The sequence below is a fragment of the Amphiura filiformis genome, chromosome 4 (genome assembly GCF_039555335.1).
Source record: "Amphiura filiformis chromosome 4, Afil_fr2py, whole genome shotgun sequence".
NCBI lineage: Eukaryota > Metazoa > Echinodermata > Ophiuroidea > Amphilepidida > Amphiuridae > Amphiura > Amphiura filiformis.
Window position 1 is genome coordinate 37,417,324 of NC_092631.1, and position 22,473 is coordinate 37,439,796.

General features: G+C 38.8%; 2 protein-coding genes across 2 annotated transcripts in view; both read left to right on the forward strand.

The window, feature by feature from the left end:
* Nucleotides 1–22,473, forward strand: part of LOC140150855 (syndetin-like) — a 76,685-nt gene that overhangs the window by 39,987 nt on the left and 14,225 nt on the right. Inside the window, 2 exon segments of the mRNA XM_072173002.1 lie at nt 123–163; nt 2,704–2,784. Coding sequence (XP_072029103.1) covers nt 123–163; nt 2,704–2,784 — 122 coding nt within the window.
* On the forward strand, nt 20,266–21,861 carry LOC140150854 (angiopoietin-related protein 7-like). The gene has a single exon (XM_072173001.1). It carries the CDS (start codon nt 20,349–20,351, stop codon nt 21,678–21,680), a length of 1,332 nt encoding a protein of 443 aa, XP_072029102.1. The 5' UTR covers nt 20,266–20,348; the 3' UTR covers nt 21,681–21,861.

Consider the following 22,473-nt stretch of genomic DNA (forward strand, 5'->3'; position numbering starts at 1 on the left):
GTTTCAAATTACAGTAAATTCTTTGATACGGTACAATAATTCTTACCGGTTTAGTCAAAGCATAATTGGCGTGGGGTTCCTCTGACATTATTTTGACACTTTGTACTTTTTTTTCTCTCTAGGAATTCCAGATTTTTAGTAATCGTCTTACAGATGTCAACAGGTTAGTAGGAATGATAATGGGTTCTGTTCCATGTAAATAACATCTACCATTTCTATTTGGAGGGCATGGTGCAGCGAGACGGGCTTTGCCTCAAGATACATGTAGGATGGTTGCAGGTTTAAATCTCATTGGTACCAACATGATGTTTCTGTAGGGCCATTTACTTCTGTCCATACAGTGGCATAAAAGGGGATCAGCATTCTAATGCTGGGAATTGGCAAACCGCCGTAACAAGTTAGGAAGCCTGGGTTAATTGCCATGGAAAAAGAGAGAGGGGAACTCCGGTCTGTTAGTTTTGCTCCAGCATGACCCTTCAACTTAATTTTATTCACCCTATTCCATTGGAGTAGGTCAGGCTAGCTCCTGAACTCCAGGTGGTGTGCATCATACCAGCAGAGGCCTATTTATGAGGAAAATTAATTGTAATATTTGGTCAAATTTAGTGCAGAAATGTTAATTTTGTCAGCTTTATATGCATTTGGCTTAGAGGCGCTGGTTAAAACTGCTTCCTCCCAGAGGGCTTATCAGGGATTAGTTGTTTAGGAGGGTAAACATTTTCCTGGTGTGCATCATTATGGCCTGGCATGTTCAGTAACATATGTACTGGTCATTTTTAGGCAGGGTTCGGTTTTCGCTGGCAAAAACCTGTTTTTGCCAGTTTTTGCCTGGTTTAAACTGGCAAAAATGGCAAAAACTGGCAAAAACTTATGTATAGTCACTCAAATGTTAACAAGTACACAGAAAGCTCATAAACAGTAAACATACAACTTTTAATGAATCATTCAACATATTTTTTGTCTCATCAAGTCCTTAAAATGAAAAAGTTTTTAATTTGATATGCCAGATTTCAGTTTTAAAATGCACTAAGTGAGCAATGAAAATGCATGCCTTTATTTTCTTAATATGCTATTTTTAATTACAAAATCTGGCCTTGTTACACTCCGGAAAATAATTTTTTATAATTTAATAATTCATTTTGAGATCAAAAATCTGAACTTTAAATCACTTTTTTAGTGAATTTGCTCTCAATGAGAGAAGACACAACTTATTTTGCTCTGAGTTTGCTGTCTTTGTTTGCTACTTATTTCAATTTGAACTTGCCTTCAATGTTTGACTTGAATTTGTTTTTAAACTACAGCATGTAGTTCTTGTTGTTTGCTTTATATTTTGTTGTTTGTCCCTGAAGAAGAGCAGTTTATCTGCTCGAAACGTCAGTTGTTTTTTGTCTGTTCAGTGTTTGACTGCTATGTATACAGTGATTTTCATCACTTCCAGTGTACTGTTTTCCTGACACCTTTGTGGGCTCTGGAATTGGCAATTTTTGGCCATCGAACTTTGCTTGTTTTGTGCCTACTCTGGATGTTTGGTTTAGCGTGTCTGTTTATATGCACAGTGATTTTCATCACTTGTTCCAGTGCAGTTTTGTATTACCATTGATCCTTGTTGTTTTTGCAGGTTCAGCACTTACTTCTGTGGGCCTTGGAACTGGTAATTTTTGGCTATCGAACTTTACCTACTTCTTCTGCCTACATTTGCTGTTTTTGTCCTCCTGCATACTGTCTAGTCTGCATTTTACTTGTTTCCTCACATCAAGTTGGTGTACCTTGCTTTTTTTCTTTCTTCACTTTTTTAGTTTTTGCCATTTTTGCCGGCAAAAACTGGCAAAAACTGTTTTTGTCAAGCGATTAAAACCGTGGTTAAAACCGCGGGTTTTTTTCTACCTGCGGCAAAAACCCGCGAACCCTGTTTTTAGGTCGTCCGAAGGAAAAGGCCTTATTCATAAACAGTTCAAATCCAATTGCAACCAAACTGGGCTATAGCTTCACTATGGGAACTTTTAAGTTATGGTTTTTAAAGTACACTCTAAGGAAAAAAGTCATTTGAAGTCAACTTGTAAACTAGGCTTATAATGGGAAAAAAAGGTCTCGCATGAATATTTACTATTTCTGGTGTTTACTATCCATATTTTGGACAACCTACATGTATTTGGGGCTGCGGTCCCTATTTCACAGTTTAAGGGAGGTGATGTAAAGTCTTCCTGCTGACCAACTCCAAAAATGGACTTGATCCTCTCTCACGCATGAGTATCGACTGCAGAGAACAAGTTCCAAATTTACTTTAAAAATTAAACAAATTGTAGACTTTCCTGACCATATTTGGAATCAGCATGAAAAAATGCATTAAAATAAGTACAAACAAGCCTAGTTTTGGTTCAGTGGTTCTTAAGATAGCTCTTGATATTTTGAGAAAATGTCTCAAAACTTGATACTTTTTTTTATCTTGAAGCGTATGGTATCATGCAGAGGATCAACTGGAATGATTGCACAAGTAGTGTGCAAACATTTTACTTTATTTTGAACATAACAAAAGTGATTTTTGGTGTTAAATGGGTCGAAAAGAAGATGCTAACTGCCATTTTGTTCTGCCATTTTGAGTTCTGCTGGCCTACCAGGTAAGAACCATGAGGCCCCTTCACACTGCCTAATGAAATATGCTTCTGGCTTATACTAACGTCATCTTGTTTTTCCTCCGACTTACAGACGTGTTCCAGTCCCCACTGAGGTGTACACTATCCTATGGGAGCACATTATTAGGCTGGCTAATAGGACATTTGTTGAAGGGTAAGTGTTTTATGATCTTGCAAGAGGTAGGGAAACTTGTTTCGTTAGGGATGGAGGGAGTAGAATTGTTGATCATATTTCTTGTAAATACACTTCAGAACATAGATGTTATCTTGTTCCACTTCCTGTGTTCTTATAGTTAGAGAGGGAAGGAGGTAGGGAGGGATGGAGGGGGCAAGTTATTACCAAATCTAATTACTTTGATGGTTTCATCAATCATTTGGTTCATTCCCTTATTGGGTGCAGCATTAACCCCATGGTAGTACCAATTAAATTATCGACATCTAAGAACTGTTTTGTTCCAAAACGGGCTATATCATGTTTTGAGCCATTCATAGCAGCCTATTTTGATTGGTTACTCAGATGATTATATCATGTAATTAACCAATCAGAGGCTCTGTAAGAAGTGTCCATGGGGTTAATAGTTACCTATTACCTGAATTGTATTTCAAACCTATTCGCCTATTGCACAGTTCCGTCGTGATGCAAGGAGAGCATCAAACTGGCATGACATAAAAGGAAGAATTACATAAATTGACGCAATGTTATATGACTGTTTCAATTCCCATTCATCAAGGCTCTCCTCGCAGATGGTGGAACCATGGAATGGGTGAATGGTTATGTTGATGCCATTTACCAAAATCAAAGTTTGTTTAAGTGTTGTGCATCCTTAATCATTGCATTCCTATGGCATGTTTGTTTATGTGATGAGCGCCCTTGAAGTATAAGCTAAACATAGCCTGCAGCCCATCAATCACATGTAATTTGGTGCCGAATTTGGCACTGGAGGCTGTCATCTTGTATTTTGAAGTATTGTAGTGTAGACCGAATAATCAGTCGCTATACAACATCTGTATAGCGACTGAAGTGGTTACAATGCTAAAGTCCATGGTGGTATTTCACCGTATTTATGTCACTTTTTGTTGAATTTGTCTCACCTGCATTTATATGAACCACTCCAAATTGTTGCTTGTATATAATACGAGGTTTGGGTGTACAATCGACATAATGCATTCCTTAAAAAACCAATTTGTAGATTTACGTTTTCAGCGCAGTTTCTCTCGTGGCATGCTCGAGTATTTACTTTTAAACTGGCATATGAGCATGCGCGGCTAAGCTGAATTTATACTCCATCGCCGATCAGTACTTGACCAATGAGATACGCGCTTTTAAAATAAAAAAAAAAGAGGTCTATCTCATTGGCCCAAAAAAATCGCTATCGCTTAGCGATTTAGTTTTAACCTAAGTCTTCCGGCCCCGATTTTGAAGCTAGTAAACATAGTGGAAGCGAAATGGCCATTTCTCATTATGACCGTGCGTAGCAGTTGAAGATTAATGCTAAATACGGGTCGGCCATATTTATTTCCGTTGTCCATGCAAACAAGATTCGCGATGAGCAGGAAATTTCGAAGGTGAGAGCGCAAGAAATTGGATTTTTTTTTGCACATTTCAGTACCCATCCAGAAGCTTGAAGTATTGCGCTCGAGAGATAATTAAGTTCTTATCACATATAGGGTATTGCAGGGAATTATACAAGATTATTTAGGGGTGAAAAATATCAAGTAAAACACATTGTGGCCGTTTGCAAGTTCAGGATGTAAATATCGTCATCCTCGCCAAATACAAAACATAGCGTAATAGTACGGCACTAATTGTAGTGTAGAAGCTCTCGGTAAAGACACAATTAATCTTTACCTAAACCAACATAATTAGTATTTGTGACAAGAACAAGAAGAAGAATAGCAAGTGAAGATAATAAACATCATCAAGATACGTTTCAGCTAAAGTGTATCCTTGGATTTGTGATGATTTGTGTCACTTTTTGTTGTTGGTTTCGAGTCATCGAAGATTGTATTACTTAGTACCAAGCTTCTGCTAACCAGGGGAGCAAAGCAAGTTTGCCCCTACATTTGTAAAGATTAATTATCTGTAAGAAGATGCTATAGTTGGTAAATAGTTACCAAATAAAGGTTCAGTTGAGCGTCTGTTTTGTAAGCTTACCTAAAAATAGCTAAAAGCTTAAGGTCGTGTCAGCAGTGTAAACATAAACATTGCATTGGCACAGACAGTCACCACAGCCTCCAGTCATGTCAGACGTCACTGAATATAGCAAATATTAATGAGTGTGCATGTAGATAAATGCACATTTGGTAGAAGCTTATAGATTAGAACTTCAAAGAAGTTATCAAGGCCTATGAATCCGAATCGTAGAAATCAAATAAAGATATCAGTAGTAGTGCCTGCATGTACATTTCTAACACTCCCACGAGTCGCTTACGACAACACAAGCACAAACTGACACGGGACTACTACTGAAAAATAGCTTTGTGGTATTTTTTAATAAATATCTAATAAAGGGGTAACAAGTTTACTCCCACCCGTCATGAGTCGCTTACGACAATTCAAATAAAGTTTGGTAGTAAAGTGCCTGCATATACGCCTCTAATACTGACATTAGTAATCTTGCAGTTGCACAGCTAGTGCATGCAGGAATAACTCATAGAATCATACAACACTGACACAGGACTTCTACCTAAAAAAGAGTTTTGTGGTATTTTGTTATCAATAAGCGGACAAAGAGCTTACTCCGCCCGTCGGCACACAATAAAGCGGGTGCATCGAGCTTTCTCCCACCCGTCGGTAAGCAACGTAGGGCCTGCATTGAAGCGAAGTTTCGTGTATACTTACATTCGCATTTATTTCAGGTTTCGACACATGTAGCCTCACAAGGCACACCCTACACAGGTCCTACGTATAGTTTCTCACACAAATTTGTGAACCGTTGTTCACTTTAGAAAAGTATTGCGCTTCATTGCTTGCATCGGCGTCGTTTCGTTAATTCGTTCGTTTCGGTACTATCGAAAACATCATGTCGAGTCATAAAAGCGGTTCCGAATTAAGAAGCAGAAGATCTTATAAAAGTGATGCATTATCAAAAAGTACAGAATATGCATTATTGCAAGCTGCAACTCGAAAGGTTGAACTAGAATGTCGAGCCAAAGCATTGAAGGAAAAACAAGCTTTAGAAAGTGAGGAATTTAATATCCACTCAAGGGCAAGAGACTTGGAACAAGAAATGCAAGCCAGGGCAAGGGACTTGCAACAACAAAGAGAGTGGTTGGAAATGAAGACCGAAATAAACATAGAGCAAGCTAAAATAGATGTATTGGAGGATTATGAACATAAATCCCAGAGCTTAAGAAGTAGACCAAAATCGGTGCTTGATGACCTCACAGAAGCTCAACCAGATACAAACACATCAGTGAGGCAGTGGTTGAACCACAACACTAGAGAAGGTCAAGAAATTGATGGCAAGTTCCTAGCTAAACAAGATACAATTGGTGCTGTAGGACTAAATCCAGGGGCAAGACCAAAATACACTCACATGGATTCGGGATTTGCTAAAGACCAGCCAGCAGTGGGTATGACTACTGATGGTAAAGTACATGCTGATTTAGGTCAACAAGTTCAACCTAGAAGCATGTTAACAACCAGTAAAACTATGCAAGTCAATTTTCCACCACAAAGTGAAGTCTTGTTTCCTGCAGCAGCACCTGAGGAATCAGAAAGTACAGGGGACAGAATACCCCCACATTATTTGTCAGCCACGAAATATGAAAATATTGATGAACAGTATCGTCAGTATGGTCAAGAACAGTACAGTGAACAGTATGAACATGACGGGCCTTCATCAGTAAAGTATGGTCATAGAGTAACCGTCACCAGAGCCTGATGTGAAGAAAAAACAAGTCATGTTGCCACGGCAACATACAACAGAAGTGAAAGAAGAAGATAAAGATACCAGTATAGAAAATTTGGCACGCATAACCAAGACAACTTAACAAGGCTGCTGGTGGAACAACATAAACAAGCGAGTCTACCAAAGCGGACATTACAGACATTCACTGGAGACCCGCTTCAGTATGTTACTTTCATACGAGCCTCGAATTCATAATCGAAAATAAGAGCAAAAGCAATAGAGACCGTCTGTACTATCTTGAACAGTACACAAGAGGTGAAGCCAACAGTTTGGTGAAAAGTTGTATTCACATGGATGATGAGGTTGGTTACCTGGAAGCAAAAAGGTTGCTGGAAAGGAAATATGGTAATAAGCACAAGATTGCAGAGGCTTACTTAGCGAAGATGAGGCACTGGCCGACTGTGACCGGTGATAGTTCAGGGCTACAAGATTTGTCATTATTTTTGTTAGAATGCAAAAATACCATGACCAGCCTGGGCTATACTAATGAGTTGCAAAGTACAGCAAACATTAGAATGTTGATGATGAAGTTACCATATAGTATGAGAGACAGATGGAGGAGACAAGTAGATTATGTAGAAGAAGAAAGAAACAAAGTGGTAACATTTGAAGACTTCACCTCCTTCTTAGAAAAACAGGCTAGAATCGCAACTAATGCTGCCTCTACGGTAGAAGTGTGACGGAGAAGGAAGATAGTACTAAGAAGGAAGAAAGGGTAAAAAACCCAAACTATCAGACTTATAAAGCTAGAAGAAATCTAGCAACAAACACAGAAGCTGTGTCGGCAAGTGTGACATCAAATAGTCCAGGAGCCAGACCAAATGTAATGTCATATAGTCCAGGAGCCAGGCCAAATGTGTCGTCAAGTAGCCCAGGAGCCGACAAGCCGTGTACATATTGCAAGGGTAAAGATCACACTTTGGAAATGTGTAACAAATTGAAGGAAAAGCCTATAAGTGACCGGTTGCAGTATCTAAGAGAGTTGGGAGTTTGTTTTGGCTGCCTAAAGAAAGCAACACATTACAGTAAAATCTGCAAATACAAGCTTACCTGCAAGACATGTAAAAGCGCCATCCAACAGTGCTGCATGTGAAACAGGAAGAGACAAAGAAGTCAGGTGAAGTTGCCAATCAGACATGTGGGCTTACAGGCTCCGGAGTTAAATCTAGTGAATCATATACCAGTCATAGTCTACTCAAGAGTTTCCAGAATGTCTGTAGAAACTTACGCCTATCTCGACAACGGCAGTGATGCTGTATTCTGTTCTGAAAGGCTGCAAAAGGAACTGCATGTTAAAGGCAAGAAAACCAAATTGGAAATTGAAACCATAACAGATGATATCATAGTAGACAGTGAAATCATCCAAGATTTAGAAGTTTCTGACATGAACAGAAATAATATCATCTCTCTTCCAAAGGCATATACACAAGATAAGATCCCTGGTGACTTGGCTGACATCATCAACCAGGATGATATTGATGCAATTCCTTATATGGAAGAAGTTAAGCTAGGAAGATTAAATGATGAATCTCAATGCCATATTGGTCTCCTCATAGGAAATAATGTGCCTAAAGCATTTGAGCCAATACATGTAGTATATAGCCAAGGTGAAGGACCTTTAGCCTGCCAAACTAGACTCGGATGGACAGTGTATGGTGTCAAAAATAAAGAACACAAAAGGACATCAGTCATCCACAGAATTAAGGCACATGACACTATTGACCAGCAATTAGAGAAACTCTACAACGCTGAGTTCAATGAGCGAATCATTGATGATAAACCAGAGAGAAGCGTGAGTGAAGGACAATTCCTAAACAGAGTAGAAGCATCAATCAAGTATGTAGATGGGCACTACCAAGTAGGTTTCCCGCTCAAAGATGATGACATAAAATTGCCGAACAATATACATCAAGCCGAACAGCGGGCATGCCATCTGAAGAGGAAGTTAGAAAGGGACTCGGTTTTCAACGACCAATACACTGCATTCATGAATGATATGTTTAAAAATGATTATGCAGAAGAAGTGCCCAAAGATGCATGCAATAGAAAGGATGGCAAGGTGTGGTACGTCCTCCACCATGGGGTGTTTCACCCCACCAAGGGCAAGCTGCGAGTTGTATTTGATTGTGCGGCGAAGTACATGGGCCAGTCTTTAAACTCACAACTACTAAAAGGACCCGACTTGACAAGCAACTTGGTAGGTGTGTTGACGAGGTTTAGAGAGCACCCTGTTGGAGTTGTAGCAGACATAAAAGCAATGTACCATCAAGTGCGTGTACCAGAACCAGACAGAGACTTAGTAAGATTTCTATGGTGGCCCTACGGTGACCTGAGTCTGCCTCTGAAGGAATATAGGATGAATGTGCACTTGTTCGGGCGTAACCGTCACCTTCATGTGCAAATTTCGCACTGAGAAAGACCGCTGATGATGGTAAGGAGAAATACAGCGAAGAAGTATGCAACACAGTGCTGTCCAACTTCTATGTCGATGACTACCTCAAATCTATCGAAAGTGAAAGCAAAGCTATTCAACTCGTCAGTGATCTCACCAGCTTGTGTAAGGATGGTGGCTTCAAGTTGACAAAGTGGTTGAGTAACTCAAGAGAAGTGTTGCAGTCAGTCCCTGAAAGGCGATAGAGCTGAGACTACAAAGACACTAGATTTGAAGAATGAAGAATTACCATCAGAAAAGGTGCTGGGGTTGCTATGGTCACCACAAACCGACAGGTTAAACTTCCATATTAAAGTAAAAGAGAGACCTCCTACCAGAAGAGGCATCCTAGCAACTGTAAGCTCCATCTATGACCCGCTAGGATTTGTTGCTCCAGCAATCCTGCCAGCAAAACAAATACTGCAGAACTTAAGCAAGCTGCAGCTTGGTTGGGATGAGTCTATTCCTAGTGAGCTTCTGACCCGTTGGGAAAGATGGCTTGATGAAGTACCGAAATTGTCAGATTTCACCATCGAAAGATGTTTCAAGCCCAAGGACTTTGAAGAAAGTGAAGTTCAGATGCACCACTTCTGTGATGCAAGTCAGAAGGGGTATGGTTCAGTGAGTTACTTACGATTAGTTAACGAGAGTGGTCAAGTGCATCTTACTCTCCTGACAGCCAAGGCAAGAGTTGCTCCTTTGAAGATCATAACTATACCTCGCCTAGAGTTAACTGCAGCTGCAATGGCAGTAAAGGTCAACAACATGTTGCAAAAGGAACTACAGTTGAAGGTCGAAAGCACATACTTCTGGACTGATAGTCAGACCGTGATCAAGTATATTAACAATGACACCGCCAGATTCCACACCTTTGTGGCTAATCGAGTCGCACTGATGAGAGATGGCTCCCAGCCACACCAATGGAAGTATGTAGGAACCAGCTCAAACCCTGCAGACGACTGCTCAAGGGGCTTAGCCGTTGATTGCTTCCTCAAGAATAGAAGGTGGACTGATGGTCCAGACTTCTTACACAAAGCAGAAAACCAGTGGCCAAAGACTACCATTGGAAACAGCGCTGAAGAGCTAGCTGATGATCCAGAAGTTAAAAAGAAATTAGTAGTCAACACAGCGTTGACAGAAGAAGCAACAGATACAATGGAGAAACTACTTACACGATTCTCCTCATGGTATCAACTTTGTCGTTGTGTTGCATGGATCCTCAGAGTCAAGAAATATCTCCGTAAGATCTGTCATGATAGAGATGATGATAGAGTTGATAATGGAGATGATGATGGTAGAAAGAATGATGAGAATGAAGAGCATGGCAACATTACAGATTTGCTTAATGTTGCTGACATGCAAGAAGCAGAAAGAGCTGTGATAGTATATGTCCAAACCAAGGCATATCCAGAAGAAATTATGACACTAAAAGAGCTGCAATTGAGAAGTAATGACAGTCAGCCAGAAGGCGACTTGCGACAAGTTAGCAAGATTAAGAAAGCAAGTCCTCTCTACAGACTTAATCCATTTATAGAAGATGGAGTAATCAGAGTAGGTGGTCGACTGGCTAAGTCAGCTCTACCTGAAAAGACAAAATTTCCATCAATCATACCAAAGAAGTCCCACATTGCAAAGTTGATTTTACATGGCGTCCATGAAGCAACTGGACATGGGGCAGAAACCACATGTTGGCTCATCTGCACAAGAAGTACTGGATAACAAATGCCAATGCAGCAGCTAGAAAGGTTATCAACAGTTGCATCACCTGCAGAAAGAGGAATGCAAAAGTACAACAGCAGATGATGAGTGATCTTCCCAAAGACAGAGTCACTCCAGGAGAGCCACCATTTTCAAGAGTCGGAATGGACTATTTCGGTCCACTAGAAGTTAAACAAGGCCGTAGTATAGTCAAGCGATATGGTGTAGTGTTTGTCTGCCTTGCATCCAAAGCCATACACATTGAAATGGCAGCGTCTTTGGATACCGATGCCTGCGTAAATGTCATACGACGATTCGTGTCCAGAAGAGGCCAAGTGAAACAGATCCGCTCTGACAATGGCACCAATTTGATAGGGGCAGAAAGAGAGTTACGCCGAGAAATTGCCGCTTGGAATCAAGACAGAATCCATGACTACCTTCTGCAAAGAGAGATTGAGTGGACCTTTAATCCACCAGCAGGAAGTCACCATGGAGGCATCTGGGAACGTCAAATACGGACGATCAGGAAAGTGATGTGCTCTGTTATAAGGGAACAAACACTAACAGATGACTCTCTTCGTACATTACTGTGTGAGATAGAAGCCATAGTTAACAGCCGACCACTCACCAGTGTTCCAGGAGAAGTATCTGACTTAGAGCCACTTACACCAAATCACCTTCTTCAACTAAAGAGTGACATGATCTTACCACCAGCCGCTGCTGCAGGAAAGCTGAGTCAGTATGCCAAGCGTCGGTGGAGGCAAGTCCAGTATCTGGCAGACCTGTTGGCGCAGATGGAGCAAAGAATACCTTCCTCAGTTACAACAAAGACAAAAGTGGATTCAGCCACAGCGAAATGCCAAGGTGGGAGATGTCGTCATGGTTGTAAATGAATCTACTCCCAGAAAGCGTATGGCCCCTAGGCAGGGTGGTTGAAACACTCCCTGCAAGTGATGGACTGGTTCGGCGTGTGCGAGTGAAAACTAGGACAAGCATTCTCACCAGACCCATTGATAAACTGTGTCTGCTGTTAGAATCGGAAGTCACAGACTAAACATCAGTTTACGTTAATTTGCTTGAAAGGCAAGCTGACACCTTGCTTTTCGCTTCAGAACAACTGATGCAAACTGTCAAATTCATCATCATGAGATCTACCAGATGTGACGACAGATGAACCTACCTGTACTACAGATGTGAAGACTGGTGATTCGTCTCTACAGCGGCGTGTCTGCGTTTAGTGTGAAGTTGCCAGATTCAGTATACAACTCATCGTCAAGATCAAGAATGAACATGTTTTACACCTACATCACCACATCTGTGAATTTGATTTTGTAAAGAAGAATCCTATGCATGCAATTTGTACCGATGGAACCAGTGTGCATCATTAGCAAGTTTGTTTAAAGTTTGGTACACCACAGGCCCATGAAGTTTTAATTTGCAAGATTCTACATCGTATTCTACTGCAATGTGTGCACAATTTGTTGGTTGTGTACAGTATAGCATGTAAACCATATTTGGGATACACCCTTTTTTAAAGTAATGTTCTCTGCGTGTATTTTGGAATCTCGATAATGCTCAAATTTGATTTCTCTTGAAATTGTTGCTCTGCTATTTATCAAAGGGTATGCATGATCGAGGTCTGAAATAATTTCACTCAAGTTTATAATTGTGTATTCCCTTCTACATGTACTTTGCAAGTAAATGCATCCTATCAGCATCTGGTGTTTTGACTATAACCTGGATTGACTGAATTTGCAAATTTGGGCCATGGCTGCTATGGTTGTGCACAGGCAGTCATATTATATCAAGTTGTGTTTTTCTCATGGCTGCTATGGTTGTGCACAGGCAGTCATATTATATCAAGTTGTATTCTCATTTACAAGGTGTACCAAACAAGATATTCGCATGCAAGGAGTTATGTACTTTCATCTAAAGGACAGCAACAGACTGCATTTCTAGTTTACAAACTAAACATTGTTGTGTTCATGTTGATATGTTGTGATCATGTTGCACTTAAATAGTATCTCCCATGTGTTCTGTTGGCTTTTCCAATCTCACCAAAATGTGCCTGTTGTGTGGGCTTTTGTTTGGTTTTGTTTCAAGTAATTTTGGTTGGCATGGGCAGTTATCTCTTGAGTGCAGCATCATCTATCTTGTAAAATGAAGCTAAATAATTCTTTCATGTGAAGTTAAAATCACTTTGAAATGTCCAAAACTCAGTTTATTTTTTCTTTTGGATCAAATCATTTGAAATTTTTGAAATGTTTTTTTTGTTTTGAATCATAGCATTGATACAAGTTTTTTATCACACAAGTGAATCAGATAAAGGTTTTTGATTTCATAAACTTTATTCATGTTTCAAAATCAGTCAAGTTTGATGTTTTGAAGTTTAAGGGGTCACAAAGGCACCTCTTGTAAAAGGTTCAGTTTTGTCAGTAAATGGCACACCAAAACTATGTTTTAAGAAGTAATTGTTGCTGGTAGCAGACAATTAGGCGCCCGGAATGTTGATGCCATTTACCAAAATCAAAGTTTGTTTAAGTGTTGTGCATCCTTAATCATTGCATTCCTATGGCATGTTTGTTTATGTGATGAGCGCCCTTGAAGTATAAGCTAAATATAGCCTGCAGCCCATCAATCACATATGTAATTTGGTGCGAATTTGGCACTGGAGGCTGTCATCTTGTATTTTGAAGTATTGTAGTGTAGAAGCTCTCGGTAAAGACACAATTAATCTTTACCTAAACCAACATAATTAGTATTTGTGACAAGAACAAGAAGAAGAATAGCAAGTGAAGATAATAAACATCATCAAGATCCGATCCAGCTAAAGTGTATCCTTGGATTTGTGATGATTTGTGTCACTTTTTGTTGTTGGTTCGAGTCATCGAAGATTGTATTACTTAGTACCAAGCTTCTGCTAACCAGGGGAGCAAAGCAAGTTTGCCCCTACAGGTTAAGTTCAAGAAATTTACTCAATCAAGCACTTAAGGTTCTATTTTAATTCTATAATTTCTGTTTGTAACATGACTATTAGAAATTTCTACCAATTGTTTGTTTAACTAGTCAGTCTGGGCGGATACACATGCTTGGGTCCTGATGGGACCATGCTCAAGCAAAATGCTTGATATATAAGCATGCAATACAAGTTACGCTGTGGCGGGGGCAGTGGGTGGCACGGTGGTGGGTGGCAAAGGGAAATCTGGGGAGAAATTGATGTTTTGACAGGAGGTGGCAAAATCCAAGTTTTTTTTTTGGGGGGGGGGGGCTGCTAAAATGTGCAAAATATATATTTTTAATCAAATTTTTCACTTTGCCTTAAAAATATATATAATCTAAGCACCAAAGTTACTGCCAGCCACCACCAACAATGAGTTATTCCAGTTAAAATACATACATCCCCTATGGAAGACACAACCTTGGTCTCCCACTTAGGGAGTGTAAATTTCAAATGGAGTTTCAAATAAAATTCACACTTCGTATTTTGGAAAATTAAGGTCATGTCTTCCATAAGGGGTGTATGGATTTAAATAGAACAGCCCAATATCCCTAATCAAGATAATTAGCTGTGTGGGTTTCAACTGTTCCTTTTTCCTTTGCATAGGATATGTGTACCATATTTGATATAGATGTTGCAAATGTTTATATTATTTATGAGACACCCTGTATCAGATGTGTGGTAAAGTTACACTTCCTAAACGGAAGTTATTTCTAACTGGCACAGGTCAAAGTTTGTTCTTATTCAGACATGCATTAAAAACCTCGCGTCGAGGTTTTGCCAAGTTTTAAAAAATAACGGTTACTTAATGAAATAACGGTTAGTTCATGAAAAAGAAGAAGTGAAATTTAGCAAAAGCGCATTTGACGAGGTTTATTTACCCGTAAGAGAGCTCTATTGTTCGCTATTGTATCCGCTATTGTATCCACTATTGTATTCTATTCATAAAAGCTACTGCAAGAATCGCGGCAATCCCTGATCTTGCAGGTGTCTACCGCTTGACGTTTAGCATTTATTAACATTCAAAATGATCCCATACTCTTACATTTATAGACTTAGTCCCGCTTTTTATATACTATTCAGAAATTGCAATTATGAAAACTACAAACTTTGAAAGTGAAAATATATTACCATCGAAAATATATCATACTTAAATTCTATAGAATCTATAGAGGCATTGCATGTGACGTATCATCCCGTAAATATGGCAGACTACTCAAATGCATTCAACAAAAGCATGATTGCAATCTACCGTGACAGTTCGTCTCACACACATAACCCTGCACTACGAACAAATAGGTTGATGACAACATTTGATTGAATGGACTGTACTCTGCCATAACTACGGTGAAGGACACCGGTTCAAATTCTTTGTTTGGAGCCAATCAATAATTTCATGCAGGGCCTCTATAGATAGATACCCAACCCAGAAGTGCCCATTTATTTTCTAATTTTTTGTAATCGCGCCCAAATATCCCGCAAATATCTTATATACGGTTTTATTGATTCATTTTGGGCATTTCAAAAGTTAGAAGTAGTCAAAAATGGCAACATCCATTGATAGCAATGGTTGAGTAAACATTGTCTAAAAACTATAGATAAAAAGAGAGCTTTGTACTACAGAGAAGATGTGAGGAAAAAAATATGTGTGCTGCCGCTCATTCAAAAGTAATCACGCTATTCAGGTTTAACAATAAAATACAATAAAGGGGTTCGAACCCATGGTGGGTGTGATACACAACTTGCTGCTTAATAGTTTTAGGGAAAGGTCAGTGTCTGTATATCATCATACTATGCATACCATGCATGCAGACCCTAACATCCAGTTATATTTCAAATGAAAATATGACCCGAAGTTCCATGGCAAATTATAATTTCTGGCGCTTGTTGACTCTTTCAACCTCTACGATTTATGATACAGACTATTTTCAATTATCAAAATATCTTTATTAGGTTTGCAGGAAATGACAGGAAAATACATACAACAATAAAATAAACATGATCAACAATCATCCCTTTTCTAACAAAATCCTAAAACACTCTCCCTAAATAATTATAATTGAAATAATAACACCTATTCATTTATTCATTATAAACCTCTCGCAGACTGGAATGTGTATGTGGTGAATTGTAATTTTAATAACCGATATGGAAACAAACAGGTACTATAATATTATTCAAAATCAAGAATAATATCAAACAAATCCTCCTACTCGAACAGTACACTTAATTAAGGCCCGGGATTTAGGCCTGCATTATGATTATAGACCTAAGGTAAAAATACTTGAAGAGATAACAAGAAACCTTTCGTGCTTGGCCACTGTAGTGCTTGGCTGATCCTTGCTGGATGAAGGTCAATATTGATCTATTATGTGAGTGAAATCAAACACCGTGTCCTCGTTGCTACTCCCATGTAATCGAAGGTCGTAAAAATTAATCCGATAACAATAGAGGGTATTCATTACTACATCATTGATGTGGTTGCTCAATGCTCATGCATAAAATTCTTCCATGGGCTGTTTAGCTTAATCATGTTAATCGGAAGTGACCTCTTGAAATGATATCATCACAAAGTGAGCGATGTTATAACTTGGAGGGCTAACAAACCAACACCGCCAAATTCGACTGACGTGTGTACAGCGTGAGAAGCTATGAGGAAATGGAACACTCGTTGTCTGATAATGCATGTGTTTATGGTTAGGATAGCGGTTACTTAGCAGCTCTCGTTCCGCTTGGGTTTATTGAATACACTCTATATATAGTCATCAATATGTTGTTTCCAGTCCCTGGCTGAACTATAGGGTTCAGCTATTATTTTTTTAAATAATTCTTTTACCCCATGCAGCTGATTGGGGTGGTTACAGGTCGTTTAAAAACCACTAACCGCGCAATGAGGATATCGAACATAGGCCCCCGCAGGACTACAAAAAACTGCTAACCGCAAAAAATGGATATCCAACTAGTTTGCCCTCGAAGCTGTAAAAACCACTCACATGAAATATGGATATCCAACTAGTTTGCCCCGAAGGGCTACAAAGAACCACAAACCGCGAAATATGGATATCCAACAAGTTTGCCCCGCAGGGCTACAAAGAACTGCTAACCATGAAATATGGATATCCAACTAGTTTGCCCCTCGAAGCTTCAAAAAACCACTCATCGCGAAATATGGATATCCAACTAGTTTGCCCCGCAGGGCTACAAAGAACCATTAACCGCGAAATATGGATATCCAACTACTTCGCCTCGCATGGCTACAAAGAACCACTTACCGCGCAACAGGGCATGAATTTTAAAAAACAGCAGGTGTGCTACAAATCGCACTCCTGGAAATAGTCAGGCGAGCTACAGGTGTGCTGTTAATTGCACTCTGTGAGGATTTTAGGTGTGCTATCATTTGCACTCGGTAAGAAGTTTAGGTGGGCTATTTGAATTATTGCACTTGATATTCAGATAAGAAGCATTGGTGTTGAATGTGGGATTACAATGTACAGAAAGACAGGGAAGGGAGAAAGAAAGAAAAGGAAAGAAAAAAGAAAAGGAGAAAAAAGGAAGGAGAAAGAAAAGGAAAAAAGGAAAAAAAAAAAAAACCACGGGCCTAAATAAAACATAAATACACTGCTTAAATACATAAAATTATTTATTATTTCGTACATAATCATAAACCAACAATTACTATGCAAACCATGCCCGTAAAACATGTTTACTATATTCACCCATTGCAAAAAAAAGTCGCCAAATTAAGTACTACACAAAGTGCCACTTCACTCACTTTTTGCGCAAGGCACCCCTCCAATCTCATCTAACCAAACATTTTTATGTACAAAAAACTACATTTATTCACCGTGTGCACAATTTAACTCACTGTTAAACTCTGTTAGTTAGATATTTGGAGAGTAGTTTCCGAAAAATCAGTTCGAAATCGCCACTTTCAAATTCACTAGAAAGTCGTCAAAATTTGCCGCGAACAAGTGCCAATCATGTGTGTTGGTACCATGTAATGGAGCTTCAGTTTTCACTAGACTTGAAACCTACGGCATGGAAACACCGCGGTTATCAGCGAATCGCAAATTGAAATTTTCATTGTTGACCTGCTTGTGAACTGCGACCTGACAGTGCAAGTGACTTTTTTTAATTACGTTATAGGAACACGGTCATCAGTACTATTTTCGTTATATATTTTATGCATGTGAAGAATATTACGGGGATGAATTTGAAGGCTGAATTTGAAGGCTGCAACTTTGGAAACTCCTTCAGGTGACAAGGTGCGCTATAAATCGCTTTTCGGTAAAGTGATTTAAGGTGGGCTCTATGCGCGCGATCGCACTCGCGCGCCTTAAAATGCATGGCCTGGCGCAATATCTTTTTACCTCAAAAAAAGAATTAATATCTACCAAAACACGTTACAAAACGTAAAAAGGGGCCAAGTTAAAAAAATCTTTCCTGTGTGGCTTTTCACCCTTTTTTAAACTTGGTCCCATTATGAAAGTTTCTAAAGACTCATACGAAGTCATCTTTAGGCTACTTGTTTGTTTTCTTAGTTGTCAGTGTTCATTTTGTAGAGTAAATTAATTAATGTTAGGTGCTTGATTGAAGTTTTTCCGTAAAGGCGTTATAATGTATTTTGATTTAAGCAAAAGTAGCAAATACTCACTTTGTTAAATTCTTCATCGTCTTGTGCGATCCTGCGCCTTATGTACAGATGTAGGGCCTATAATATGTAACAGGTTGACAGACAGTCAATTTGCTAAGTATATGTAATACTCTACTACTCTTTATGAACACACAATATAATGAAACATAAACCTTCAAATGTTTTTGATAATACATAGCCTACGTCATATTGCACCGCTTTCGAACAGTCTTAAACCTAATTGTTGCATGTAGAAATTAGGACTCATTATTCATGTTATTACGGTACCACTTTACTGAATGGGACCAAGTTTAAAAAAGGGTGAAAAGCCACACAGGAAAGATTTTTTAAACTTGGCCCCTTTTTACGTTTTGAAACGTGTTTTGGTAGATATTATGTTACCCATACAAAACATTGTATACTGCGCCAATAAAGTATCCTTACACTTGGAAAAATAATCATAATTTCCAAACTGAACAATATTGGGGTAAATTTGTTTTTTTAATAGATGCACTATCTAATTCTGCACATTATGACACCACATTAAATCCAATGTGACTGTAAGAAGCAAAGTTACAAGCATTTGATTAGACGAAGGTCCAGTTTTAAAAGTGACAAACTGGCCTGTTCAAAAAGTCCACAGACTAGACATCTGGTGAATGGCTAATTTATGCGTTTGGCTTTAAAAGGAACAAAAGAAAACTGAAACAAAAGAACTCACAAATAAAATGAAAGTTATGAAAAGTACAGAGAAGTAAAAACCGAAATAAAAACTGCTTTAAATGACGCTTCATTGAAGAAACTGGTGTCTCTCTTGCCCTTGTATAGGCCAGTTTGTCACTTTTAAAACTGGCCCTTCGTCTATTCAATTGCTTGTAACTTTACTTCTTGAGGTCACATTGGATTCAATGCGGTGTCAAAATGTGCAGGATTAGTTAATGCATCTATTAAAAAAAAACAAATTTACCCCAATATTGTTCAGTTTTGAAATTGTGATTATTTTTCCAAGAGTAAGGATACTTTATTGGCGCGCACTATACATATTATGTATGTGTTACACATATAAAACATTGTAAGTTATATATGATAAGTGCCACAAATCAAAACAATGATGACCTCTCCAGATAACCTCTTCCTATTAATAGCAGCAACTTGGCATTGCTGCTTGTGATCATATATCAAGTTGATTTCATGCAACAGGAAACATTACAACTTCACAGTGTATCGAGTGAATCAGACCTGGCGTAAAATCAGGACTTTTTTTCCTTCTTGAAATTCACATTTCTTACCAGTTTGAAGCACAAATATTTTGGAAATCATCATGGCTGTGATCAAGTTTGTGTTTATACTCTTCATTGTCATGACAACATTGGAAAATATCAACTGCCAATTATTGACGGTGAATGTCGATGGAACTGAGCAGATTATCTCTCTGCTTGAAAATGTTACCGATACATCGGTTGCAATGTCATCTATTCTTCCACACATTGAAAGTTTGCTGAAGAACCATGGTGACTTACAGAATCTGACCAATCACCTACTTGGAAATAAGACTGATGCAGTAGATCAGCTGGCATCCTTTCTTGTTGAAATTGAAAGATTTTTGCAACATCAACTAGAAAAACAGCAGTGGAACCACGTCGAAAATGCCGATTTACTTCAAAATCAGATACGGAAGCAAGACCACATAATTGATTTAATTATAGCCTTTCTGAGTTCACACGATAAATGCTACAATGAGACGACGACCTTGCTACAGAATATGTATCACATCATGGGACAGATGGCAACATCTCAAGTACAGAGTTCAAACACACTGAATAGAATGGCGGAATCTCAGACTCAAACGGCTGTGATTCAATTTCGGATGTTAGCAACTCAGAATGAGATGGCTTTGACTCAGAATGAGATGGCTGTGACTCAGAATCAAATGTCCAGTACCTTGAGTCAAGTGTGTAGCACTAACGTGGAGAGTTTAAAAACACTGACTCAAATAAACGAGACATTATGTATCCTGACTCAGATAGGGCAGACTCATAATCAAATGGTGCGGAATCGCGATTTAACAAACCAGACTTGCGGGACAAATGAGCTGGCAGAGATGCAGAATCGTGCTACCACTGAAAAATCAGATACATTGGCTGAGAGTTTTAAAACATTAACTCAGATGAGTAAAAATCAAGTGAAGATGGCAGAGACGCAAAGCCAGACTTTAAATAAGCTGAGTGAGATTGGTGAAAAACAAAGTCAGATGGAAAGGAATCAAATCCAAATGTCTGAGACGCAAAGCCAGATGGCTCAGACGCAAAGCCAGATGGCTCAGACACAAAATCAGATGGCTGAGATGCAACGCCAAACTGTAATTAAGTTGAGTGAGATAGGGGAAACTCAATCTCTGATGGCTAACACTTTCAACCAAGTAGTGACCCTCCTACAGATGCAAAGTCATCAATTGCATAATATATCAGCTTCTATGAATACCATGGTATCTGTACTTGAGAACATCTCTCACTCATTAGACCAGCAAACAGATCAAATTGAACTCTTAAATCAACGTCTACCTGTACCTGTTAATAACTCTGGCATTATTGTTGAAGATCAACTACTGAATTCAACGGCTCCGAAGAACACAATGAGAGATATTTTGGGAACTCAGGCAGCAGAGACACAAAGTCAACAACAGGTGAATGTGGCCTCTACAATGGTAACTCAACTTGTCACACAACAAGACCATCCACGTGACTGCGCCGATCTTGCTACAAGAGGGAATTACCCTTCAGGTTCTTACACAATCAAACCCTCAGAATCCTTAGATGTTGATGTATACTGTGATATGGACACAGATGGGGGTGGCTGGACTGTCTTCCAGCGACGATTTGAAGGGTCTGTAAGCTTTTACAGGGGATGGGATGACTATGAGAATGGTTTTGGTAATGTGGATGGTGAGCATTGGGCAGGGTTAAGACTCCTACATGTACTAACATCTTCAAGGAATGCTCCACGTTTACGCATAGAACTAGAAGCATTTGATGGTGACAAAGCTTATGCTGAATATGAATCATTTACTGTGGGTGATTCATCATCAAATTATGTCCTAACCATTGGGTCATACAGTGGTAATGCTGGTGACTCTTTGGGTTGGCATAATAACATGCAATTTACAACGTATGATAGGGACAATGATGGCCACACAAGTATACAATGTGCTGAATTTCGCAAAGGTGCCTGGTGGTATAATGCCTGTGCGTACTCCAACCTGAATGGTCAATACCTTGGGCCAACAGCAAACAATAATAAATTAGGAATGACATGGCGAAACTGGAAATCTCTTCAATCCCTCAAGACATCCCGCATGATGCTGAGACATACTCCATAGATGAAGCCAATCCACTCCTCTCTCATGCTACAAATCAAACATCATATTTGTTCACCTTCTTGATAGTTTTCAAAACATTTAAGGGGTGGGGTATGAACGTTTGAACAGTATTTATTGTGGGACATTAGAGCACATCAGACATATCGAATTGCATTCTGAATATGAAGAATGTCCTTCTGATATCAAATAATTTTGATTTTTTGAAATTCGCAATGTATATACATATTTTATGGCAAATGATTAAAAATGATATTTTTGATATTTAACAGTACTCGAAGTAAACTTTATAAATCTGATGATTTATATTTAAAGTGTATGTAGGTGGGATGAAGCCGACGATCAATTGAAAATTTTGACCTTTCGTATTGAAGATATGGATTTTTTTCCCAAAACACCAACATAAAATAGGTCTTTTTGGGATAAAGATCCATATCTTCAATATAAAAGGTCAAAAATTTCAATTGATCGTCGGCTTTTCCTCCCAGCTACATGCACTTTAACAATATATCATTAGATTTATAAAATTTACTTCGAGGACTGTTATATATCAAAAATGTGAAAAATATCAAATTGTAATAATTTGTCATAAAATTTGTATTATTTTGTGAATTTAAAAAAATTAAAATTATTTGATATCAGAAAGACATTCTTTGTATTCAGAATGCAATTTGATATGTCTGATGTGCTCTCATGTCCCACAAAAAATACTGTCGAAACCCTCAAAACGCTCATTCCAGATCCCTTAAGGTGATGTTGACACCCATTTTGGCTTATCAAGTTGTTTGATTTTATT